This window comes from Leucoraja erinacea, chromosome 39 (genome assembly GCF_028641065.1).
Source record: "Leucoraja erinacea ecotype New England chromosome 39, Leri_hhj_1, whole genome shotgun sequence".
NCBI classification, from domain to species: domain Eukaryota; kingdom Metazoa; phylum Chordata; class Chondrichthyes; order Rajiformes; family Rajidae; genus Leucoraja; species Leucoraja erinaceus.
The window spans coordinates 1555976-1579296 of NC_073415.1; the positions used below are offsets into that span (position 1 = coordinate 1555976).

Here is a 23321-nt window from a genome sequence, read left to right on the forward strand (position 1 = left end):
AGAGCAAAGGGGAAGATACAGATTGTCTTAGAATCATAGCCTGTCTAAACAAAACTGAATCTCAAGTAAACAGAGAAGGTTCACCCGACTGATTCCTGGGATGTCAGGACTTTCATATGAAGAAAGACTGGATAGACTCGGCTTGTACTCACTAGAATTCAGAAGATTGAGGAGGGATCTTATAGAAACTTACAAAATTCTTAAGGGGTTGGACAGGCTAGATGCAGGAAGATTGTTCCCGATGTTGGGGAAGTCCAGAACAAGGGGTCACAGTTTAAGGATAAGGGGGAAATCTTTTAGGACCTAGATAAGAAAATCATTTTTTACACAGAGAGTGGTGAATCTGTGGAATTCTCTGCCACAGAAGGTAGTTGAGGCCACAGTTTATTGGCTATATTTAAGAGGGAGTTAGATGTGGCCCTTGTGGCTAAAGGGATCAGGGGGTATGGAGAGAAGGCAGGGATGGGATACTGAATTGGATGATCAGCCATGATCATATCGAATGGCGGTGCAGGCTCGAAGGGCCGAATGGCCTACTCCTGCACCGATTTTCTATGTTTCCATGTAAACCAGTCAAAAGATGAAGGCAAATTGAATGCCAGCATTTATATCAAGAGGGCTAGAATACAAATACAGAGATGTAATGCTGAGGCTCTACAAGGCGCTGGTCAGGCCGCATTTGGAGAACTGTGAGCAGATTTGGGCCCCATATCTGAGGAAGGATGTGCTGGCTCTGGAGTGGGTCCAGAGGAGGTTTACAAGAATGATCCCAGGAATGAGTGGGTTAGCATATGATGGGCGTTTGACAGCACTGGGCCTGTACACGCTGGAGTTTAGGAGGTTGAGGGGGGACCTTGTTGAATCTTACAGAATAATGAAAGGCCTGAATAGAGTGGATGTGGAGAGGATGTTTCCACTGGTGGGAGAGTCTAGGACCAGAGGACACAGCCTCAGAAATAGAGGTTGTTTTTTTAGAAAGGTGAGGAGGAACTTATTTAGTCAGAGGGTGGTGAATCTGTGGAACTCATTGCCACAGAAGGCTGTGGAGGCCAAGGTAGTGGATAGGTTTAAGCAGAAATAGACAAATTCTTGATTAGAACGGGTGTCAGGGGTTCGGGGGAGAAGGCAGGAAAATGGGAATAGGAGGCATGATTGAATGACGGAGTAGACTCGATGGGCCGAATGGCCTAATTCTACTCCTATGACCTGTGAACTTGTGTGACCTGCGTGGGTTTTCTCCGGGTGCCCCTGTTTCTTCCCACATCCCAAAGTCGTGCAGGCTCATGGGTGAATTGTCTTCTGTAAATTGTTAAAATTGTCCCTAGTGTGTAGGATAGACCTTGTGTGATTGCTGGCCAGCCCGGATTCCCAGTTTCCACTCTGTATCCCTGCATCTAAAGCTAAAAGTAAAAAACTCCACGGTGGACCAACTGGCCTAACTCTACGCCCATCTGCACTTGCCCGACCGACCACATGCGGCTCATATCCCTCTGTGCCTGATCAATGTGAACATAGTGTCCAACACATGGAGCAAGATGCTTTTCCTGTCCATGCTGGGACAGGTGTTATCCTGTCAGAGGTATCTGCGGACATTCCTTCAATCCCAAGCTTCCCAGAATTCACACTCCTAATTCCCAACTACTGCCAGAAGCTGATGGAGTCAAGATTTTCTTTGAGGTTGTTCATAAGTTCATAAATGATAGGAGCAGAATTAGGCCATTCGGCCCACCAAGTCTACTCCGCCATCAATCATGGCTGATCTATCTCTTCCTCAGAAACCCATTCTCCTGCCTTCTCCCCGTAAGTTCTGACACCCGCACTAATCAACAATCTATCTATCTCTGCCTTAAAAATATCCATTGACTTGGCCTCCACCGCCTTCTGTGGCAATGAATCCCAGAGATTCACCCTACACACTGTAAATGGCTCAATTGTAATCATGTATTGTCTTTCCGCTGACTGGTTAGCACGCAACAAAAGCTCTTCACTGTACCTCGGTACACGTGACAATAAACTAAACTGAACTGTAACTGTAACTCTGACTAAAGAATTTTCTCCTCATCTCCATCCTAAATGTACATCCTTTTAGTGTGAGCTTGGCTTTGAATGGCGGTGATTATTGTGAGTGGGGTTGTTAGTGATCTCCACCCTAGGCCCATTCTCCCATCCACACCACATGAGGCAGAGCAGCATCTAACCAGATGCTTGTATCTAGAGTCAAACACGTCATCATTTAGTTTGTTTTATTATTGTCATGTATACTGAGATAGTCATAGTGTGGAAACAGGCCCTTCGGCCCAACTTGCCCACACCGGCCAATATGTCCCAGCTACACACCTGCCTGTGTTTAGCCCATATTCCTCTAAAATTATCCTATCCATGTATCTCAAAAATGTTTATTAAATGTTGTTACAATCAAGCCATCCACAGTGCATAGAAACATAGAAACATAGAAAATAGGTGCTGGAGCGAGCACCGCCATTCATTGTGATCATTGCTGGAGTATTGCGTACAGTTTTGGTCTCCAAATCTGAGGAAGACATTATTGCCATAGAGGGAGTGCAGAGAAGGTTCACCAGACTGATTCCTGGGATGTCAGGACTTTCATATGAAGAAAGACTGGATAGACTCGGCTTGTACTCGCTAGAATTTAGGAGATTGAGGGGGGATCTTATAGAAACTTACAAAATTCTTAAGGGGTTGGACAGGGTAGATGCAGGAAGATTGTTCCTGATGTTGGTGAAGTCCAGGACAAGGGGTCACAGCTTAAGGATAAGGGGGAAATCCTTTAAGACCGAGATGAGAAAAACATTTTTCACACAGTGAGTGGTGAATCTCTGGAACTCTCTGCCACAGAGGGTAGTTGAGGCCAGTTCATTGGCTATATTTAAGAAGGAGTTAGATGTGGCCCTTGTGGCTAAAGGGATCATGGGGTATGGAGAGATGGCAGGTACAGGATACTGAGTTGGATGATCAGCCATGATCATATTGAATGGCGGTGCAGGCTTGAAGGGCCGAATGGCCTACTCCTGCACCTAATTTCTATGTATCTATGTCCCCTATCAATAACTCGTGCCTGCCTTCTCCCCATATCCCTTGACTCCTCTAGCCCCTAGAGCTCTATCTAACTCTCTCTTAAATCCATCCAGTGACTTGGCCTCCACTGCCCTCTGTGGCAGGGAATTCCACAAATTCACAACTCTCTTGGTGAAAAAGTTTTTTCTCACCTCAGTCTTAAATGACCTCCCCTTTATTCTAAGACTGTGGCCCCTGGTTCTGGACTCGCCCAACATTGGGAACATTTAGCTTGTATAAATTAGCTTGTAATCATTAGCTTGTAATTTTATATGTTTCTATAAGATCTCCCCTCATCCTTCTAAACTCCAGTGAATACAAGCCTAATCTTTTCAGCTTATATAGGATAAAGGGTATAATGTTTACTGTAAGATAAAGTCCGATTAATAATAGTTCGAAGGTCTCCAATGAGGTCAGGACCGCTCTAGCTGGTGAGAGAACCGATCAGTTGCCTGATTACAGCTGGGAAGACACAGTCCCCGAATCTGGAGGTGTGCGTTTTCACACTTCTGTACCTTTTGCCTGGTGGGAGAGGGGAGAAGGGGTGAGACTGGTCCTTGATGATGCTGCTGGCCTTGCCGAGGCAGCGTGAGGTCTAGATGGAGTCAATGGAAGGGAGGTTGGTTTGTGTGATGGTTTAGCTTAGTTTAGAGATGCAGCGAGCGGAAACAGTCCACCAAGTCCGCACTGACAATGTCCACACTAGGGACAATGTTTTTAAAAAATATTTAGACCTTAATACCAGGCCATTTAACCTACAAACCTGCTTTGGAGTGTGGGAGGGAACCGAAGATCATGGAGAAAACCCACGCGGTCACGGGGAGAACGTGCAAACTCCGCACAGACAGCACCCGTAGTCAGGATTGAACCTGGGTCTCTAGCGCTGTGAGGCAGCAACTCTACCGCTGCACCAGCATGCCAGCTACATCCACAGGTCACCAAAGTGATGAGGGCTATGGGCAGGGTAGAATGTCGGACTCAGGTGAGAATGTCGGAAACTTACAAAATTCTTTAAGGGGTTGGACAGGCTAGATGCAGGAAGATTGCTCCCGATGTTGGGGAAGTCCAGGACAAGGGGTCACAGCTTAAGGATAAGGGGGGAAATCCTTTAAAACCGAAATGAGAAGAACTTTTTTTCACACAGAGAGTGGTGAATCTCTGGAACTCTCTGCCACAGAGGGTAGTTGAGGCCAGTTGATTGGCTATATTTAAGAGGGAGTTAGATGTGGCCCTTGTGGCTAAGGGGATCAGGGGGTATGGAGAGAAGGCGGGTACGGGATACTGAGTTGGATGATCAGCCATGATCATATTGAATGGCGGTGCAGGCTCGAAGGGCCGAATGGCCTACTCCTGCACCTAATTTCTGTTTCTATGTTTCCCCTCGATGATTTGTTCAATACAAAGGGGCGAGAGGGATAGATGGAGAGGTGGGAGGCTTTGAGGAGATTGGAGGGGAGTTTGACGTGTCGGGAGGCCTGAGTCTTGGGCGATGTGGCTCTGTGATTGTGGTAGTGACCCAGACCTTGTGTTCTCAGCTCACCACTCATACTGGTGAATAGAGGGCACCACTGAACCAAAACCAGTTCACCATGTTACTGGTGAATAGGGACCAAAGGCCACTATTGTTACTGGTGAGCAGCCATGACCATTAGTTATTAGTGAACAGAATGGAGAGGCCCACACAGTCATTGGTGAACAGTCCACACTAGTTCTATGTTATCCAACTTTCTCATCCACTCCCTACACACTAGGGCCGATTACAAACCTGCATGTCTTTTGAGTGTGGGAGGAAACCGGAGCACCCGGAGCACCCGGAGCAAAGCCACGCGGTCACGGGGAGAACGTGCAAACTCCGCACAGACAGCACCCGTAGTTGCGTCTAGGTGGAGAGGTGGGAGGCTTTGAGGAGATGGGAGGGAGGGGGAGGGGGGGGGATTGATGTACCGGTTGTCCTACTCCTGTGCGGTGTGTCTCTGTGGTTGTGTGTCTGACCCTGAAGGTCTCGTGTTCTCTCTTCAACAGCGTACCCCACACCCAGCTCCTCGGCTGCAAACCGATTTGTCAGCATTGGGCCCCGGGATGGGAACTTTGTAAATATCCCGCAGCAGTCACAGGTGAGTGGAACGTGCACCAGCGTGGCCACACTAGTGAACACACAACACATCAACATTGGTGCTTGTGAGCAGTCGCCTGAGATCACCACAGTTACTGGTGAATGGACACCTGAGCTCACCACAGTTACTGGTGAATGGACACCTGAGCTCACCACAGTTACTGGTGAATGGACACCTGAGCTCACCACTAGTTACTAGTGAACAGAGACCACAGCTCACCACAGTTACTGGTGAATGGACACCTGAGATCACCACTAGTTACTGGTGAACAGAGATCACAGGTCACCACTAGTTACTAGTGAGCAGAGACCAGAGATCACCATTAGTTACTGGTGAACAGAGACCACAGGTCACCACTAGTTACTAGTGAGCAGAGACCAGAGATCACCACTAGTTACTGGTGAACAGAGACCAGAGGTCACCACTAGTTACTAGTGAGCAGAGACCAGAGATCACCACTAGTTACTAGTGAGCAGAGACCAGAGGTCACCACTAGTTACTAGTGAGCAGAGACCAGAGATCACCATTAGTTACTGGTGAACAGAGAACAGAGGTCACCACTAGTTACTAGTGAGCAGAGAACAGAGATCACCATTAGTTACTGGTGAACAGAGAACACAGGTCACCACTAGTTACTAGTGAGCAGAGAACAGAGGTCACCACTAGTTACTAGTGAGCAGAGAACAGAGGTCACCATTAGTTACTGGTGAACAGAGGCCACAGGTCACCACTAGTTACTAGTGAGCAGAGAACAGAGGTCACCACTAGTTACTAGTGAGCAGAGACCAGAGGTCACCACTAGTTAATAGTGAGCAGAGGCCAGAGATCACCACTAGTTACTAGTGAGCAGAGACCAGAGATCACCATTGGTGCCAGATGTGAGCTCACCACTGTTGCTAGTGAGCAGATACAGAGATCACCACTGTTGCTAGTGAGCAGATACAGAGATCACCATTGTTGCTGGAGAACAGAGAGCTGAGATCACCACTGTTACGCAAAGGGACATCGGAGCTCACCACAGTTGCTAGTGAGCAGAAACCTGTCACCACAGTTGTAGGTGAACAGACCAAGTCAAGTCAAGTCAAGTTTATTTGTCACATACACATACGAGATGTGCGGTGAAATGAAAGTGACCAGAGATCACCACTAGTTACTAGTGTACAGAGACCAAAGATCACCGCTGTTACTAGTGAGCAGAGAACAGAGGTCACCACTAGTTACTAGTGAGCAGAGACCACAGGTCACCACTAGTTACTAGTGAGCAGAGACCAGAGATCACCACTAGTTACTGGTGAGCAGAGAACAGAGGTCACCACTAGTTACTAGTGAGCAGAGACCACAGATCACCACTGTTACTTGTGAGCAGAGACCACAGGTCACCACTAGTTACTAGTGAGCAGAGACCACAGGTCACCACTAGTTACTAGTGAACAGAGACCAGAGGTCACCACTAGTTACTAGTGAGCAGAGACCAGAGATCACCACTAGTTACTGGTGAGCACAGAGAACAGAGGTCACCACTAGTTACTAGTGAGCAGAGACCACAGGTCACCACTAGTTACTAGTGAGCAGAGACCAGAGATCACCACTAGTTACTGGTGAGCAGAGAACAGAGGTCACCACTAGTTACTAGTGAGCAGAGACCACAGATCACCACTGTTACTTGTGAGCAGAGACCACAGGTCACCACTAGTTACTAGTGAGCAGAGACCACAGGTCACCACTAGTTACTAGTGAACAGAGACCAGAGGTCACCACTAGTTACTGGTGAACAGAGACCACAGGTCACCACTAGTTACTAGTGAGCAGAGACCAGAGGTCACCACTAGTTACTAGTGAGCAGAGACCACAGGTCACCACTAGTTACTAGTGAGCAGAGATCACCACTAGTTACTAGTGAGCACCACTAGTTACTAGTGAGCAGAGACCAGAGGTCACCACTAGTTACTGGTGAACAGAGACCACAGGTCACCACTAGTTACTAGTGAGCAGAGACCAGAGGTCACCACTAGTTACTAGTGAGCAGAGAACAGAGGTCACCACTAGTTACTAGTGAGCAGAGAACAGAGGTCACCATTAGTTACTGGTGAACAGAGGCCACAGGTCACCACTAGTTACTAGTGAGCAGAGAACAGAGGTCACCACTAGTTACTAGTGAGCAGAGAACAGAGGTCACCATTAGTTACTGGTGAACAGAGGCCACAGGTCACCACTAGTTACTAGTGAGCAGAGAACAGAGGTCACCACTAGTTACTAGTGAGCAGAGACCAGAGGTCACCACTAGTTAATAGTGAGCAGAGGCCAGAGATCACCACTAGTTACTAGTGAGCAGAGACCAGAGATCACCATTGGTGCCAGATGTGAGCTCACCACTGTTGCTAGTGAGCAGATACAGAGATCACCACTGTTGCTAGTGAGCAGATACAGAGATCACCATTGTTGCTGGAGAACAGAGAGCTGAGATCACCACTGTTACGCAAAGGGACATCGGAGCTCACCACAGTTGCTAGTGAGCAGAAACCTGTCACCACAGTTGTAGGTGAACAGACCAAGTCAAGTCAAGTCAAGTTTATTTGTCACATACACATACGAGATGTGCGGTGAAATGAAAGTGACCAGAGATCACCACTAGTTACTAGTGTACAGAGACCAAAGATCACCGCTGTTACTAGTGAGCAGAGACCAAAGATCACCACTGTTACTAGTGAGCAGAGGCCAGAGGTCGCCACCGTCACTGGTGAACAGAATTCGGAGCTTGCCAGAGTTACTAGTGCATGGAGATCACCAGTAGTGAACAGAGGGTACCACTAGTCACTAGTGAATGGAAGCCACTGTTACTAGTGAGCAGAGACCAAAGGTCGCCGGTGTTACTGGTGAACAGTGGTCACATCTAATTAACATTGACAGAATCCAGATCTCACCACAGTTATTGGTGAACAGTCCACAATAGTTTTATGTTATCCAACTTTCTCATCCACTCATGCCTCACAGCGCCAGAGACCCGGGTTCAATCCCGACAACGGGTGCTGTCTGTACGGAGTTTGCACGTTCCCCCCCTGAACGCGTGTGTTTTTTTCCGGGTGCTTTAATTTGCACCCACACTCCAAAGATTTACAGGTTTGTAGGTTAATTGGCTTGGTGTAAATGTGAAAATAGTCCCCAGTGTGTGTGGGATAGTGTTAGTGTGCTGGGATCGGTGGTCGGTGCGGACTCGACGGGCCGAAGGGCCTGTATCTCGAAGCTCTTAACCTTAATCTAAGTGCATATAAATTCCAAAAAAGCAAAAGACTGCAAGTGAACAAGACTTCAGTGCAAAACACAATTAGTGACAAGCCCATGATAACCATATAATATAACCATATAACAATTACAGCACGGAAACAGGCCATCTCGACCCTTCTAGTCCGTGCCGAACACATAATCTCCACTAGTCCCATATACCTGCGCTCAGACCATAACCCTCCATTCCCTTCCCATCCATATAACTATCCAATTTATTTTTAAATGATAAAAACGAACCTGCCTCCACCACCTTCACTGGAAGCTCATTCCACACAGCCACCACTCTCTGAGTAAAGAAGTTCCCCCTCATGTTACCCCTAAACTTCAGTCCCTTAATTCTCATGTCATGTCCCCTTGTTTGAATCTTCCCTACTCTCAGTGGGAAAAGCTTTTCCACGTCAACTCTGTCTATCCCTCTCATCATTTTAAAAACCACTATCAAGTCCCCCCTTAACCTTCTGCGCTCCAAAGAATAAAGCCCTAACTTGTTCAACCTTTCTCTGTAACTTAGTTGCTGAAACCCAGGCAACATTCTAGTAAATCTCCTCTGTACTCTCTCTATTTTGTTGACATTGATGGTGCAAGCGGTGGGCGGTAGTGTTGTGGAGTAGGACCAGGGTTGTGTGGGTCAGGTCAGGTCAGGAACGTGATGGTTGTGGGGAGGTAGCTGTTCCTGCATCTGGCTGTGTGGGACTTGAGGCTTCTGTGCCTCCTGCCCAACGGTGGCAGAGAGAAGTGGGCACGGTGTGGGTGGCGAGGGTGGTTGGTGATAGATGCCGCCTGCTTGAGGCAACGCCCAGCGTCGATGCTCTCGATGGAGGGGAGGGTAGTGCCTGTGATGGAGCGGGCTGAGCCCACCACTCTCCGCAGCCTCTTGGCTTCCTGTGTTGGCATTGATGTACCAGGCCGTGATGCACCCAGCCAGGGCACGTTCTACAGCGCATCTGTAGGCATTTGTTAGAGTATTCAGGGCGGCATGGTGGCGCAGCGGTAGAGTTGCTGCCTCACAGCGCCAGAGACCCGGGTTCCATCCTGACTACGGGCGCTGTCTGTACGGAGTTTGTACCTTCTCCCCGTGACCATGTGGATTTTCTCCGCGATCGTCAGTTTCCTCCCACACTGTAGGCTAATTGGCTTCGTGTAAGTAAATTATCTTAACTGTGTGTAAGATAGCATTAGTGTGCGGAGATCGCTGGTCGGTGTGGACTCGGTGGGCCGAAGGGCCTATTTCCCCATTGTATCTCTAAATAAAACAAAATCTGTGTAATCGTCCAAGAAAGTGGCTTGCCTTTTCATGATCACATCTACGAGATGGGGACCCAGGACCTCAATGGTCCTTTTTGTATAAGAAAGATCTTGTTTAAGATGCTGGAGCAATTGAAGGTAGACAGAAAATGCTGGAGAAACTGAGCGGATGAGGCAGCATCAATGGAGAGAAGGAATAGGCGACGTTTCAGGTCGAGACCCTTCTTGAATAGAGTACAGAGAGCAGATGGGGTAAAACATAAGAGACAAGGGCAGTGGAAGGTTGCAGAGGAGTGACTTAGAAACATAGAAACATAGTAGAGGTCCAGGAGTAGGCCATTTGGCCCTTCGAGCCAGCACCGCTATTGAATACGATCATGGCTGATCATCCAAAACCCCATTCCTGCTTTTTCCCCATATCCCTTGATTCCCTTCGCCCAAAGAGCTATATCTAGCTCTCTCTTGAAAACATCCAGTGAATTGGACTCCACTGCCTTCTGTGGCAGAGAATTCCACAGATTCACAACTCTCTGTCTGAAAATGAAACAGTGCAAAATGGCCAACCCCTTATTCTTAAACTGTGACCCCAGGTTCTGGACTCCCCCAACATCGGGAACATTTTTCCTGCTTCTTAGCCTGTCCAATCCCTTAAGAATTGTATATGTTTCCATAAGATTCCCACTCATCCTTCTAAATTCCAGTGAATACAAGCCCAGTCGATCCATTCTTTCAGCATACGACAGTCCTCCCATCCCGGGGATTAACCTGGAGAACCTACGCTGCACTCCCTCAATAGCAAGGATGTCCTTCCTCAAATGAGGAGACCAAAACTGTACGCAATACTCCAGGTGTGGTCTCACCAGGGCCCTGTACAACTGCAGTAGGACCTCCTTGCTCCTATACACAGTGTGAGAGGGGAGAACACAGCCATGTAGCTGAGGCAAGAATGCTTCAGCAGTGAGCTCTGTGCCAGAGAGCAACATCTGGGCCACTGATGTGCGTGCGTCACGAACTCTGTGAATTTGAATCCTCACATATCACCCACGGTCCCTACAAAGGAAAATTGTCTCGGCCAAATAATATTTGGAACAGTGGATTTCTCTGGAAAACGAAAGAGTATCGTTTTTCCTGGAATCTGCCAACTAGACTGAGAACGTCTCTGCTGCGATTCCTCTGCATCCTTCTTAAGCACGTACCTCTGCCGAACAGATGCCACTGGGTGGTCAGATGAGGTATGTCCTGTCCGCATTGTCCGTCCCCATTGCATCCACGTTGTACGCCCTCGTTGGAAAGTCGTTGGTTCCCAACAAGGGCTCCCGCCCTTCATTCGTTCATTAGCTTAGTTTAGAGATACAACCGCCCAGCGATCCCCGCACACTAACACTATCCTACACACACACTGGGGTCACTTTTACACTTTTACACCAAGCCAATTAACCTACAAACCTGTACGTCTTTAGAGAGAGGGAGGAAATCGAAGATCTCGGAGAAAACTCCATGTAGGTCACGGGGAGAACGTACAAACTCCCTACAGACTGCACCCGTGGTCAGGATGGAACCTGGGTCTCCGGCGCTGTGAGGCAGCAGCTCTACCCGCTGCGCCACCGTGCTGCTCTGATGCCCTTTGGTAACTGCTTGGAGAGACGGGCAAAAGTGGGAGACATGGGGGCTGGCCAAGGGAAGCAAAGCCTTGGACCAAGCAGACACCTCAAAGTATGTCACCACCATTGGTGAGCGCTGTGGTAGAGTTTCCATCCCACAGCACCGAAGACCCGGGTTCGAGCCTAATTACGGGTGCTGTCTGTACGGAGTTTGCACGTTTTCCCCGTGACCTATGTGGGTTTTCTCTGACATCTTTGGTTTCCTCCCACACTCCAACGCCGTACAGGTTTGTCGGTTGATTGGCTTGGAATAAATGTAGAATTGTCCCGAGTGTGTGTAGGATAGTGGTATGGGCCTGTCCCACTTAGGCAACTTTTTAGGCGACTGCAGGAGACTATGCGGTTGCCGGGGAGTCGCCGTCATAGAAACATAGAAATTAGGTGCAGGAGTAGGCCATTCGGCCCTTCAAGCCTGCACCGCCATTCAATATGATCATGGCTGACATTCCAACTCAGTATCCCGTACCTGCCTTCTCTCCATACCCCCTGATCCCCTTAGCCACAAGGGCCACATCTAACTCCCTCTTAAATATAGCCAATGAACTGGCCTCAACTACCCTCTGTGGCAGAGAGTTCCAGAGATTCACCACTCTCTGTGTGAAAAAAGTTCTTCTCATCTCGGTTTCAAAGGATTTCCCCTTTATCCTTAAGCTGTGACCCCTTGTCCTGGACTTCCCTAACATCGGGAACAATCTTCCTGCATCTAGCCTGTCCAACCCCTTAAGAATTTTGTAAGTTTCTATAAGATCCCCCCTCAATCTCCTAAATTCTAGAGAGTATAAACCAAGTCTATCCATTCTGCGCTGTATCTCGCAACTAAACTAAACGAAAGACATCAGCGTTCCCACCGATTCTCCCATCTTGCATCGCCCTCTCTAGAATCAACCTCTTCACACATGTCACAGACTCAACACACGTCCTCTACAGATTGGTCATGGTCGTGAGGAGTTCTGGGAACTAGTCGCGGCCTCAACATGGCCGCCATGGCGAGTAGCGAGAATTCTCGTGCCGTAGGTGGGTCGCCAGGAGGCTGAAGGTTCTCGTTGGTTGTAGCCGGTGCTGACCAGTGAATTTCATCGGCTCATTGGGGGAAAAAAAACCGTAACCAGTAGTTTTCAGAACCAAGGATAACGGACCGGTAATGTTAATGTCCGCCGAGCTTCACAGCCGTGTATCTCTGGCTTCTTGAAAGTTGTCTCCGCTCCATCTTCCCCCCTTCTCCCACCTCTCCGACCCCTCTCCCACCCCTCTTTTAAAGGACTTATGTGGCCCTTCCCGTACACTGTGCTTTCACTGCCCTAATTACAGCTCCAACATTCCTGTTCATCGCGGTGTGTGTCTCTATCACATTGGCTTTGCTCCATGTGAATTTCACTCAGACAGCGCTCCCCCCCGCTTGCCTGTCCCCCGTCTGCATAACGGGCTGGTGAAGGGACAGGCTCATGAGTGCGCGGGGATGATTGGTCAGGGCGGGCTCGGTGGGCCGAAGGGCCTGTATCTGCGCTGTATCTCGCAACTAAACTAAACGAAAGACATCAGTGTTCCCACTGATTCTCCCATCTTTGACTCAACCTCTCTAGCATCGACCTCTTCACACATGTCACAGACTCAACACACGTCCTCTACAGACACACACAATGCTGGAGTAACTCAGCAGGACAGGCAGCATCTCTGGAGAGAAGGAATGGGTGACAACCAAGCAAACCTGGAGTTTAGAAGGATGAGAGGGCATCTTCATTGAAACATATAAAATTGTTAAGGGCTTGGACACGCTAGAGGCAGGAAACATGTCCTCGATGTTGGGGGAGTCCAGAACCAGGGGCCACACACAGTTTAAGAATAAGGAGTAAGCCATTTAGAACGGAGACGAGGAAACACTTTTTCCCACAGAGAGTGGTGAGTCTGTGGAATTCTCTGCCTCAGAGGGCGGTGGAGGCAGGTTCTCTGGATGCTTTCAAGAGAGAGTTAGATAGGGCTCTTAAAAATAGTGGAGTCAGGGATATGGGGAGAAGGCAGGAACGGGGTACTGATTGGGGATGATCAGCCATGATCACATTGAATGGCGGTGCTGGCTCGAAGGGCCAAATGGCTAACTCCTGCACCTATTGTCTATTGTCTATTGTCTATTGTCAAACAGAGATAAAATGTAATCGGTGACAGGCAGTCTGGTTGGAGAACTGGGAATGGGGAGGGGATGGAGGGAGAGGGAATGCAAGGGTTACTTGATGTTGGAGAAATCAATATTCATACCGCTGGGGTGTAATATGAGGTTCAGTTGCTCTAACTTGCACTGGGCCTCACTCTGACAGTGCTAATCCCTTATCTCTCTGTCTCCCCCTCCCCTGACTCTCAGTCTGAAGAAGGGTCTCGACCCGAATTATCACCTGTTCCTCTCTCCAGAGATGCTGCCGGTCTCGCGGAGTTACTCCAGCTTTTTGTATCTATCTTCAACGTACAAACTCCTTGGCTCCAGCCAGGCAACACATCGCCCACAAACTCACGGTGGGATACGCTGCACCAGGTTCTCATTTCAGCTCACCAATTCCTAGAAGTTCACAATTCAGTCAGCTTTGGGACTAGTCCAACACTTTCCCGAGCGCTGGCTCTGCACTTTCAGGATTTGTCTGGAGATTTGCGTTGGGTTTTGGGCACGGTTACTGCAACCTCCCTTTCTAAAAGTGGGCCTCAGGGCTAATGAAAAATCCCCTGACACTACACAAATCAGAGCAAAGTCTGCTAGCTCGATATGGGCGATACTTATCCACCTACTGCTCTGAAGCAACTTAGTCTAGCTTAGTTTATAGTTTACTTTAGTTTAGTTTAGTTTGGTTTAGTTTAGTTAAATGTAAGGAGTGCGACTTACTGTACAGAGGCAAAACAGATAACAGCCTCAGAGTCAGACTGACAGGACACCTTAGCACCATCACAAGGGGAGTCAATACAATACAATCAGTTTTATTTGTCACATAAAACTCACTGTGGGACCCGGGAGAAGAATGAATTTGTCAGCAGCAGTACAATGATAAAGAACAAACAAAACACAAATAAAAATTTAACACAAACATCCACCACAGCATTCATCACTAAGGTGGGAGGCACAAAATTGGCCAGTCCTCCTCTATTTCCTCCCGTGGTCGGGACCAGAGTTCAGAGTCAGTCCAGGATCGGCTCTGGTCAATTTCCACCAGAGACCGCGGCTTCAGGCCGGTGTAGGCCGCAGGCCGGTGGTCGAAGATTTAAAGTCCCCGCTGCGGCCAGAAGCACCGCAGACCGCAGGGCCGGCGGTCGAAGCTCCCCTCTAGGGGTGATGGTAAGTCCACGCTGGGCCCGCGGTAGAAGTTGGCCGCAGGCCGGCGGTGGAAGCCCCTTCTTCTCCCGGGTCCCCCACGAGGGATCCCGGGCTGTGGACGCCGCGCCAGGTGGAGCTCTGCAGACCGCGGCTTCAGGCTGCCGGCTGCCACGGGCCAGCGAAACGGAGCACTCCCCGCTCCACGCCGAGAGTCCACGCTGCGCCCGCCGCTGAAGCCCCGGGCGCGTCTCCGGGAAAGGCCGCGCCGATCCTTGTTGTTAGGCCACGGGGGAGGCGACCTGGAAAAAGTCGCCTCTCCATGGAGGAGGCGACCGAAACGGTTTCCCCCTTACCCCCCCCCCCCCCCCCCCCCCCCCCCCCCAAAAAACAAAAAAAAACCAAAAACAAAAATTAAAAAAAAACAAAAAAAAAAAAAAAAAAAAGACACGAAAAAAACAGGGCGCCGGCTTGCTGCGCCCCCACTGACCAAGTCCGGTCTATACCCATTAGCGGACACTTCCAGCATCCCGGGATCCAGTCCCTTGAGACCATGGACCGAGAAACAAACATACATTGGTCAGAGGAAGAGGGCAGAGAGGGAATGGATTGAAGTGTCACAGACACGAGAGCACAACGTCCTTATGCGAGTATCAACTCAAACCCAGCGTGGGCCCAGACTGACTCCTACAAACCTACACAAGGGCAAGTGTAAAGGCGAGGAGGTTTGGACGAGGGTAATAAGACCGTGGGTCAGACCAAAGTGGCAGTACATGGTGAAAAGGAACCTCCAGGGGGAGATCATTGAGCACCAGAGGACATTTTGATAACCTGAATCTGAAGAAGGGTCTCGACCCGAAACGTCACCCATTCCTTCTCTCCAGAGATGATGCCTGTCCCGCTGAGTTACTCCAGCGTTTTGTGTCTGTCTTTAGTTTAGTTTAGTTCAGTTTAGTTTAATTTAGTTTAGTTTAGTTTAGTTTAGTTTATTGTCACGTGTACCGAGGTACAGTGAAAAGCTTTTGTTGCGTGCTAACCAGTCAGCAGAAAGACAATACATGATTACAATCGAGCCGTCCGCAATGTACAGATACAGGATAAAGGGAATAACGTTTAGTGCAAGGTAAAGTCCAGTAAAGTCCGAGTAAAGATAGTCCGAGGGTCTTCAATGAGGTAGATAGTAGCTCAGGACCGCTCTCCAGTTGGTGGTAGGATGGTTCCGTTGCCTGATAACAGCTGGGAAGAAACTGTCCCTGAATCTGGAGGTGTGCGTTCGTTTTCACACTTCTGTACCTCTTGCCCGATGAGAGAGGGGAGAAGAGGGAGTGACCTGGGTGAGACTGGTCCTTGATGATGCTGCTGGCCTTGCCGAGACAGCGTGAGGTGTAGATGGAGTCAATGGAAGGGAGGTTGGTTTGTGTGTGTGATGGTCTGGGCTGCGTCCACAATTCTCTACAATTTCTTGCGGTCTTGGATGGAGCTGTTCCCAAACTGAGCTGTGATGCATCGCGATAAAATGCGTTCTGTGCTGCAGGTTAAGGCCACTACAATGTTTTACAGAGGAAAGCCCTGCAACAAATGTGCTGTGAAGGTGGGTGGTCAAATGAGGCATATCCTGTCCTCCTGACCCACACCAGCACAAGAAATGAGCTGTTCATTGACAAGATGCTTATCTCCAGTTGGATGCACTACAAAGCAGCAATATGCATTTGCTTCATACAGCTGTACAGCATGGAAACAGGCCATTCGGCCCACCTAGTACATGCCGACTATGTTCTCTCATCGGTCCCATTTGCCTGCATTTGGCCCATAGCCCTCTAAACCCCTCCTATACACATAGCTAGCTGTCCAAATATCTTTTAAAACTTGTATAAGGAAGAACTGCAGATACTGGTTTAAATCGAAGGTAGACACAGAATGCTGGAGTAACTCAGCGGGTGAGGCAGCATCTTTGGAGAGAAGGTAAGGGGGACTTTTATCGGCCATTCCTTCTCTCCAGATATGCTCCCTCACCCTTTTAAAACGTAGTTGTTCCTCAGGCAGCTCATTCTAGTTGTTGTCTACACTATTGTGTGCAGATTTGGTCCCCTAATTTGAGGAAGGACATTCTTGCTATTGAGGGAGCCCAGCGTAGGTTTACAAGGTTAATTCCCGGGATGGCGGGACTGTCATATGCTGAGAGAATGGAGCAGCTGGGCTTGTACACTCTGGCATTTTGAAGGATGAGAGGGAATCTTATTGAAACATATAAGATTGTAAATGGTTTGGACACACTAGAGGCAGGAAACATGTTCCCGATGTTGGGGGAGTCCAGAACTAGGGGCCACGCAGTTTAAGAATAAGGAGTAAGCCATTTAGAACGGAGATGAGGAGGCACTTTTTCTCACAGAGAGTTGTGAGTCTGTGGAATTCTCTGCCTCAGAGGGCGGTGGAGGCCGGATCCTTGGATACTTTCAAGAGAGAGCTAAATAGAGCTCTTAAAGATAGTGGAGTCATAGGATATGGGGAGAAGGCAGGAACGGGGTACTGATTGGGGATGATCACATTGAATGACGGTGCTGGCTTGAGGGGCTGAATGGCCTACTCCTGCACCTATTGTCTATTGTTTACATGGCACTCTCTGTGTAAAACACATTTCTTTGAAGTTAAGAAATGGATCATGAAAGCTCACTGATACAGCAATAGAATGGTGAATGCTATTGACTGGGGTTCACTTCCTACACAACTTCAGTTGAGTTTAAAGGTACACAAAATTGCTGGAGAAACTCAGCAGGTGCAGCAGCATCTATGGAGCGAAGAAAATAGGCGACGTTTCGGGCCGAAACCCTTCTTCAGTTGAGTTTAGCCTGGTTAGTTTATTTTAGTCTTGTTGTCACGTGTGCCAAGGTACAGTGCAAAGCTTTTTTGTTGCATGCTATCGAGTCAGCAGTCCTGAGCTACCATCTACCGCATTGGAGACCCATGGACTATCTTTAAACTGACTTTACTGGACTTTACCTTGCACTAAACGTTATTCCCTTCATCCTGTATCTGTACACTGTGGACGGCTCGATTGTAATCATGTATAGTCTTTCCGTTGACTGGTTAGCACGCAACAAAAGCTTTTCACTGTATAACCATATAACAATTACAGCACGGAAACAGGCCATCTCGGCCCTACAAGTCCGTGCCGAACAACCTATTTCCCTTAGTCCCACCTGCCTGCACTCATACCATAACCCTCCATTCCCTTCTCATCCATATGCCTATTCAATTTATTTTTAAATGATAAAATCGAACCTGCCTCCACCATTTCAACTGGAAGCTCATTCCACACAGCTACCACTCTCTGAGTAAAGAAGTTCCCCCTCATGTTACCCCTAAACTTCTGTCCCTTAATTCTGAAGTCATGTCCTCTTGTTTGAATCTTCCCTATTCTCAAAGGGAAAAGCTTGTCCACATCAACTCTGTCTATCCCTCTCATCATTATAAAGACCTCTATCAAGTCCCCCCTTAACCTTCTGTGCTCCAGAGAATAAAGACCTAACTTATTCAACCTTTCTCTGTAACTTAGTTGTTGAAACCCAGGCAACATTCTAGTAAATCTCCCCTGTACTCTCTCTATTTTGTTGACATCCTTCCTATAATTGGGCGTCCAAAATTGTACACCATACTCCAGATTTGGTCTCACCAATGCCTTGTACAATTTTAACATTACATCCCAGCTTCTATACTCAATGCTCCGATTTATAAAGGCTAGCATACCAAAAGCTTCCTTTACCACCCTATCTATATGAGATTCCACTTCAAGGAACTATGCATGGTTATTCCCAGATCCCTCTGTTCAACTGTATTCTTCAATTCCCTACCATTTACCATGTACGTCCTATTTTGATTTGTCCTGCCAAGGTGTATGTGTAAGAAAGAACTGCAGATGCTGGTAAAATCGAAGGTAGACACAAAATGCTGGTGTAACTCAGCGGGTGAGGCAGCATCAATGGAGAGAAGGAAAGGGCGACGTTTCGGGTCGAGACCCTTCTTCAGGCTTTTCACTGTACCTCGGTACACGTGACAATAAACTAAACTAAACTAAGTTAAACTCAACTAAACTAAACTAAACTAAACTAAACTAAACTAAACTAAACTAAACTAAACTCACAAACTGGAAGTACAGCACCTCATATTCCACCTGCTTAGCTTACAACCCAATGTTAAGAACTTTGAATTCTTCAGTTTTAGGTAACTTAAGCCCCTGTCCCACTTAGGAGACCTAAATAGCAACCTCTGGCGACCTTGCCCACCACCCAAGGTTTCCATGAGGTCACCGGAGGTTTTGGTCACTCTCCCTGATGGTCGAAAGCGGATCCGCGTAGTCGAGGCTTCATCTAGGTTGCTGCTATTTTCTCATCATGATTAAAACCGGCCTTGACTAAAAATTGGTTGCCGTTTAAAAAATCGATAATTTTTTAGTCGCAGGTCTAGTTGAAGCCGGTTTTCTTCATAGTCGAGGAAGGTTTTCAACACATGCGTGGGAGGTGGTAGGAGGTTGCAGGTCATCTCGACCTTGATTTTCTTTTGGGTGGCGGGCAAGGTCACCAGAGGTTGCTGTTTAGGTCTCCTAAGTGGGACAGGGGCATTACAACAACTCTCCCCCACCACTCATGTGCATGTGCATCCATGTCTTCCTTCCCCCATCCCCTTGTGCGTACATCCCTTACAATTCAGTCCCCCTCTCTCCTTATCCCACTACCTTTTCATCACCGGCCTTTTTCCACCCATCTGCCAACTTAAAGCCCCCTCACCTGTATCCACTCATCGCTTACAGACACAAAGTGCTGGAGTAACTCAGCGGGTCAGGCAGCATCTCTGGAGCAAAAAGGCTGGGTGACGTTTCGGGTCGAGACCCTATCCCGACCTGAATCTTTTCTCTCCAGATTGTGTCTATATCCTGAGCCAAAACATCGCCTATCCATGACCTCCAGAGGAAGGAACTTAAATTGGATAGGCATATGGATGAGAAGAGAATGGAGGGTTATGGTACGAGTGCAGGCAGGTGGGACTAAGGGGAAAAAAATTTGTTCGGCATGGACTTGTAGGGCCGAGATGGCCTGTTTCCGTGCTGTAATTGTTATATGGTTATATGGTTATATGGAACTGCAGATGCTGGTTTTAACCGAAGATAGACACAAAAAGCTGGAGTAACTCAGCGGGACAGGCAGCATCTCTGGAGAAGGGTCTCGACCCGAAACGTCACCCATTCCTTCTCTCCAGAGATGCTGCCTGTCCCGCTGAGTTGCCCCAGCTTTTTGTGTCTACCTCCAGAGATGCTGCCTGGGCCGCTGAGTTACTCCAGCACATTTGTGTCTTTTTCCCGCAGGTTCCAGCGTCTGCAGTTCCTCGCTTCTCCTGATTGAGTGGGACATGCTGTGGTTGTGGGAAGTGTGAGGCCTAGCAGTGTTTTGAAAGCCTCTGGAGAAGCCAGCATATCTGCTGGGTTTGGGGTTTGGATTTCTTGACAGGATACAGCTGTGCCTGTGTGGTTGCAGTAGGCTAGGGGAGGGACTTGCTCTCGACTTTGCTCACTGAGTTTCCAGGACCTATCTGCCTGCTCGGGTAACAAAACCACACATAGCTTGTGACATTTAGATAAGACACACTGAATGGTTACCATCAATGTTTGGTGCACTAATGGCTTGGCAGCGTGCCGTGGATTCATGAATAGATTCCATATGCACCCACCATTGTGTTCGGAAATAGTTCTGGGACACACTTAAAAGAACCTCAGGCTGCAACTTTAGGGGAATGCAGGTCATATGTCATTTGAAACCCACGGTTACATTACAGCAAGACTGTCAGGTCCCACACAACACCCAGAGATGCCCTGCAGATTAATATTCTCAGCAGAACATCGAGCACAGCAGAGTACCGCGTGGGATAGAAACATAGGAACATAGACAATAGGTGCAGGAGTAGGCCATTCGGCCCTTCGAGCCTGTACCGCCATTCAATATGATCATGGCTGATCATCCAACTCAGTATCCTGTACCTACAAGATACAAGATACAAGATACAAGATACATTTAATTGTCATTGTACCTCTCCATACCCCTGATCCCTTTAGCCACAAGGGCCACATCTAGCTCCCTCTTAAATATAGCCAATGAACTGTGGCCTCAACTACCTTCTGTGGCAGAGAATTCCACAGATTCACCACTCTCTGTGTGAAAAAACGTTTTTCTCATCTCGGTCCTAAAAGAATTCCCCCTTATCCTTAAACTGTGTGACCCCTTGTCCTGGGCTTCCCCAACATCAGGAACAATCTTCCTGCATCTAGCCTGTCCAACTCCTTAAGAATTTTGTAAGTTTCTATAAGATCCCCCCCTCAATCTTCTAAATTCTAGCGAGTACAAGCCGAGTCTATCCAGTCTTTCTTCATATGAAAGTCCTGCCATCCCATCCCTGGTCAGTGCGGTCTCGGTGGGCCGAAGGGCCTGTTTCCGCAATGTATCTCTAAACGACACTGAAAACGAAATGGAAATTCCATCCAATCCTTTGCTCGAGGATTTCTCTTTAAATGCTAACCCTGGCCTCCCTGCCCTGTTCTCTGCCCACACCTACCCATTGCTCTTGTTATTTATAGTACAGAAGCTTTGCAACACCTTCCCATTCACACCTCTGTTCACTGACTCTAGACTTAAAACTTAAGGCTTTAAAGACACAGTGTGAAATCAGGCTTTCGCTCCACTGTGCCCATGCCGACCCCATCACTTGCACTATCCTACACACACTAGGGACAATTTACAATTTTTATTGAAGCCTATTAACCTACAAACCTGCACGTCTTTGGAGTGTGGGAGGAAACCGGAGCACCCGGAGAAAACCCACGCAGGTCACGGGGAGAACGTACAAACTCCGAAGCTAGACACAAAAGGCTGGAGTAACTCTGCGGGACAGGCAGCATCTCTGGAGAGAAGGAATGGGTCGAGACCCTTCTTCAGTACAAACTCCGCATTGACAGCAGACAGGATCGGACCTCGGTCTCAGCACAACTACTCTGCCCTTGTACACTTCCATTTGGAGGAGTCTGTGGAAGAGTCCCGACCCAAAACGCCGTCCGCTCATTCCCCCCGCAGAGGCTGCCTGACCTACCGAGCTCTTCCACCACTTTGCGTTTAGCTCAGGATTCCAGCATCTGCAGTGTCTACTCACTTAGTCTTCGAAGATGCGCGCACAGCTCACTCCTTTCCAGCAGATTCACACCCCTGTCACAGCTTCACCATACAACTCTGCATTAAACTTCGTCTGCCACCTTACTTGCCCATAGCAACAGCCCACCCCTGCTCTGGTGCATTTATAGAGTCATGGAATGATACAGCATTGAAACTGGCCCCTTGGCCCAACATGCCTACACCGGCCAACATGCCTCATCTACACTGGTCCCACCTGCCTGCATTTGGACCATATCCCTCCAAATGTGTCATAAGATCATAAGGTCATAAGGAATAGTAGAATTAGGCCATTTGGCCCATCATGTCTACTCCGCCATTCAATCATGGCTGATCTATCTCTCCCTCCTAACCCCATTCTCCTGCCTTTTCCCCATAACCCCTGACACCCGCCCTAATCAAGAATCTATCGATCTCTGTCTTAAATATATCCACTGACTTGGCCTCCACAGCCGTCTGTGGCAAAGAATTCCACAGATTCACCACCCTCTGACAGAATATATTTCTCCTCATCTCCTTCCTAAAATAACTTCCTTTAGTTCTAAGGCTATGACCTCTAGTCCTAGACTCTCCCACTAGTGGAAACATCCTCTCCACTCGATGTTGGGGGAGTCCAGAACCAGGGGCCACAGTTTAAGAATCAGGGGTAAGGCATTTAGAACGGAAATAAGGAAACACTTTTTCACACAGAGTGGTGAGTCTGTGGAATTCTCTGCCTCGGTGGAGGCCGGTTCTCTGGATGCTTTCAAGAGAGAGCTAGATAGGGCTCTTAAAGATAGCAGAGTTAGGGGCTATGGGGAGAAGGCAGGAACGGGGTACTGATTGGGGATGATCAGCCATGATCACATTGAATGGCGGTGCTGGCTCGAAGGGCTGAATGGCCTACTCCTGCACCTATTGTTTATTGTCTATTGTCTATTGTCTATCCAAGCCTATCTATGTACAGGTCTAAATGTTGTGATAGCACCTGCCTCAACTACCTTCCACATACGTTCAGTTTAGTTTAGAGATACAGCATGGAAACAGGCCCTTCAGCCCACTGAATCCGCTCCGACCAGCGATTCCCCCACACACTAACACTATCCTACACCCACTAGGGAAACTTTACACATACACCAAGCAAATTAACCTACATACCTGTATGTCTTTGGAGTGTGAGAGGAAACCGAAGATCTCGGAGAAAACCCATGTGGGTCACGGGGAGAACGTGCAAACTCCGTGCAGACAGCACTCGTAGTCGGGGTCGAACCCGGGTCTCTGACGCTGTGAGGTAGCAACTCTACCGCTGCGCTACTGTAGTCATATGTATCACCCATTGTGTAACAAGAGTTGCCCCTCAGTTCCGTCTGAAATCTTTCCCCACTCACCTAGTTGGGGCCTGTTTCCACACTGTATCGCTCTATGACAAAATGCCCATTTCTGAGTCAAGTGGTGTCAAATCTCACCACTTGTT

At 48.3% G+C, this 23321-nt stretch overlaps 1 protein-coding gene across 11 annotated transcripts in view; it reads left to right on the top strand.

The window, feature by feature from the left end:
• Positions 1-23321, top strand: part of nfixb (nuclear factor I/Xb) — a 465085-nt gene that overhangs the window by 425361 nt on the left and 16403 nt on the right. For all 11 annotated transcript variants that reach the window (XM_055664149.1, XM_055664144.1, XM_055664154.1 and 8 more), the window contains one exon: positions 5098-5189. In XM_055664149.1, coding sequence (XP_055520124.1) covers positions 5098-5189 — 92 coding nt within the window. The remainder of the gene's footprint in view (positions 1-5097; positions 5190-23321) is intronic.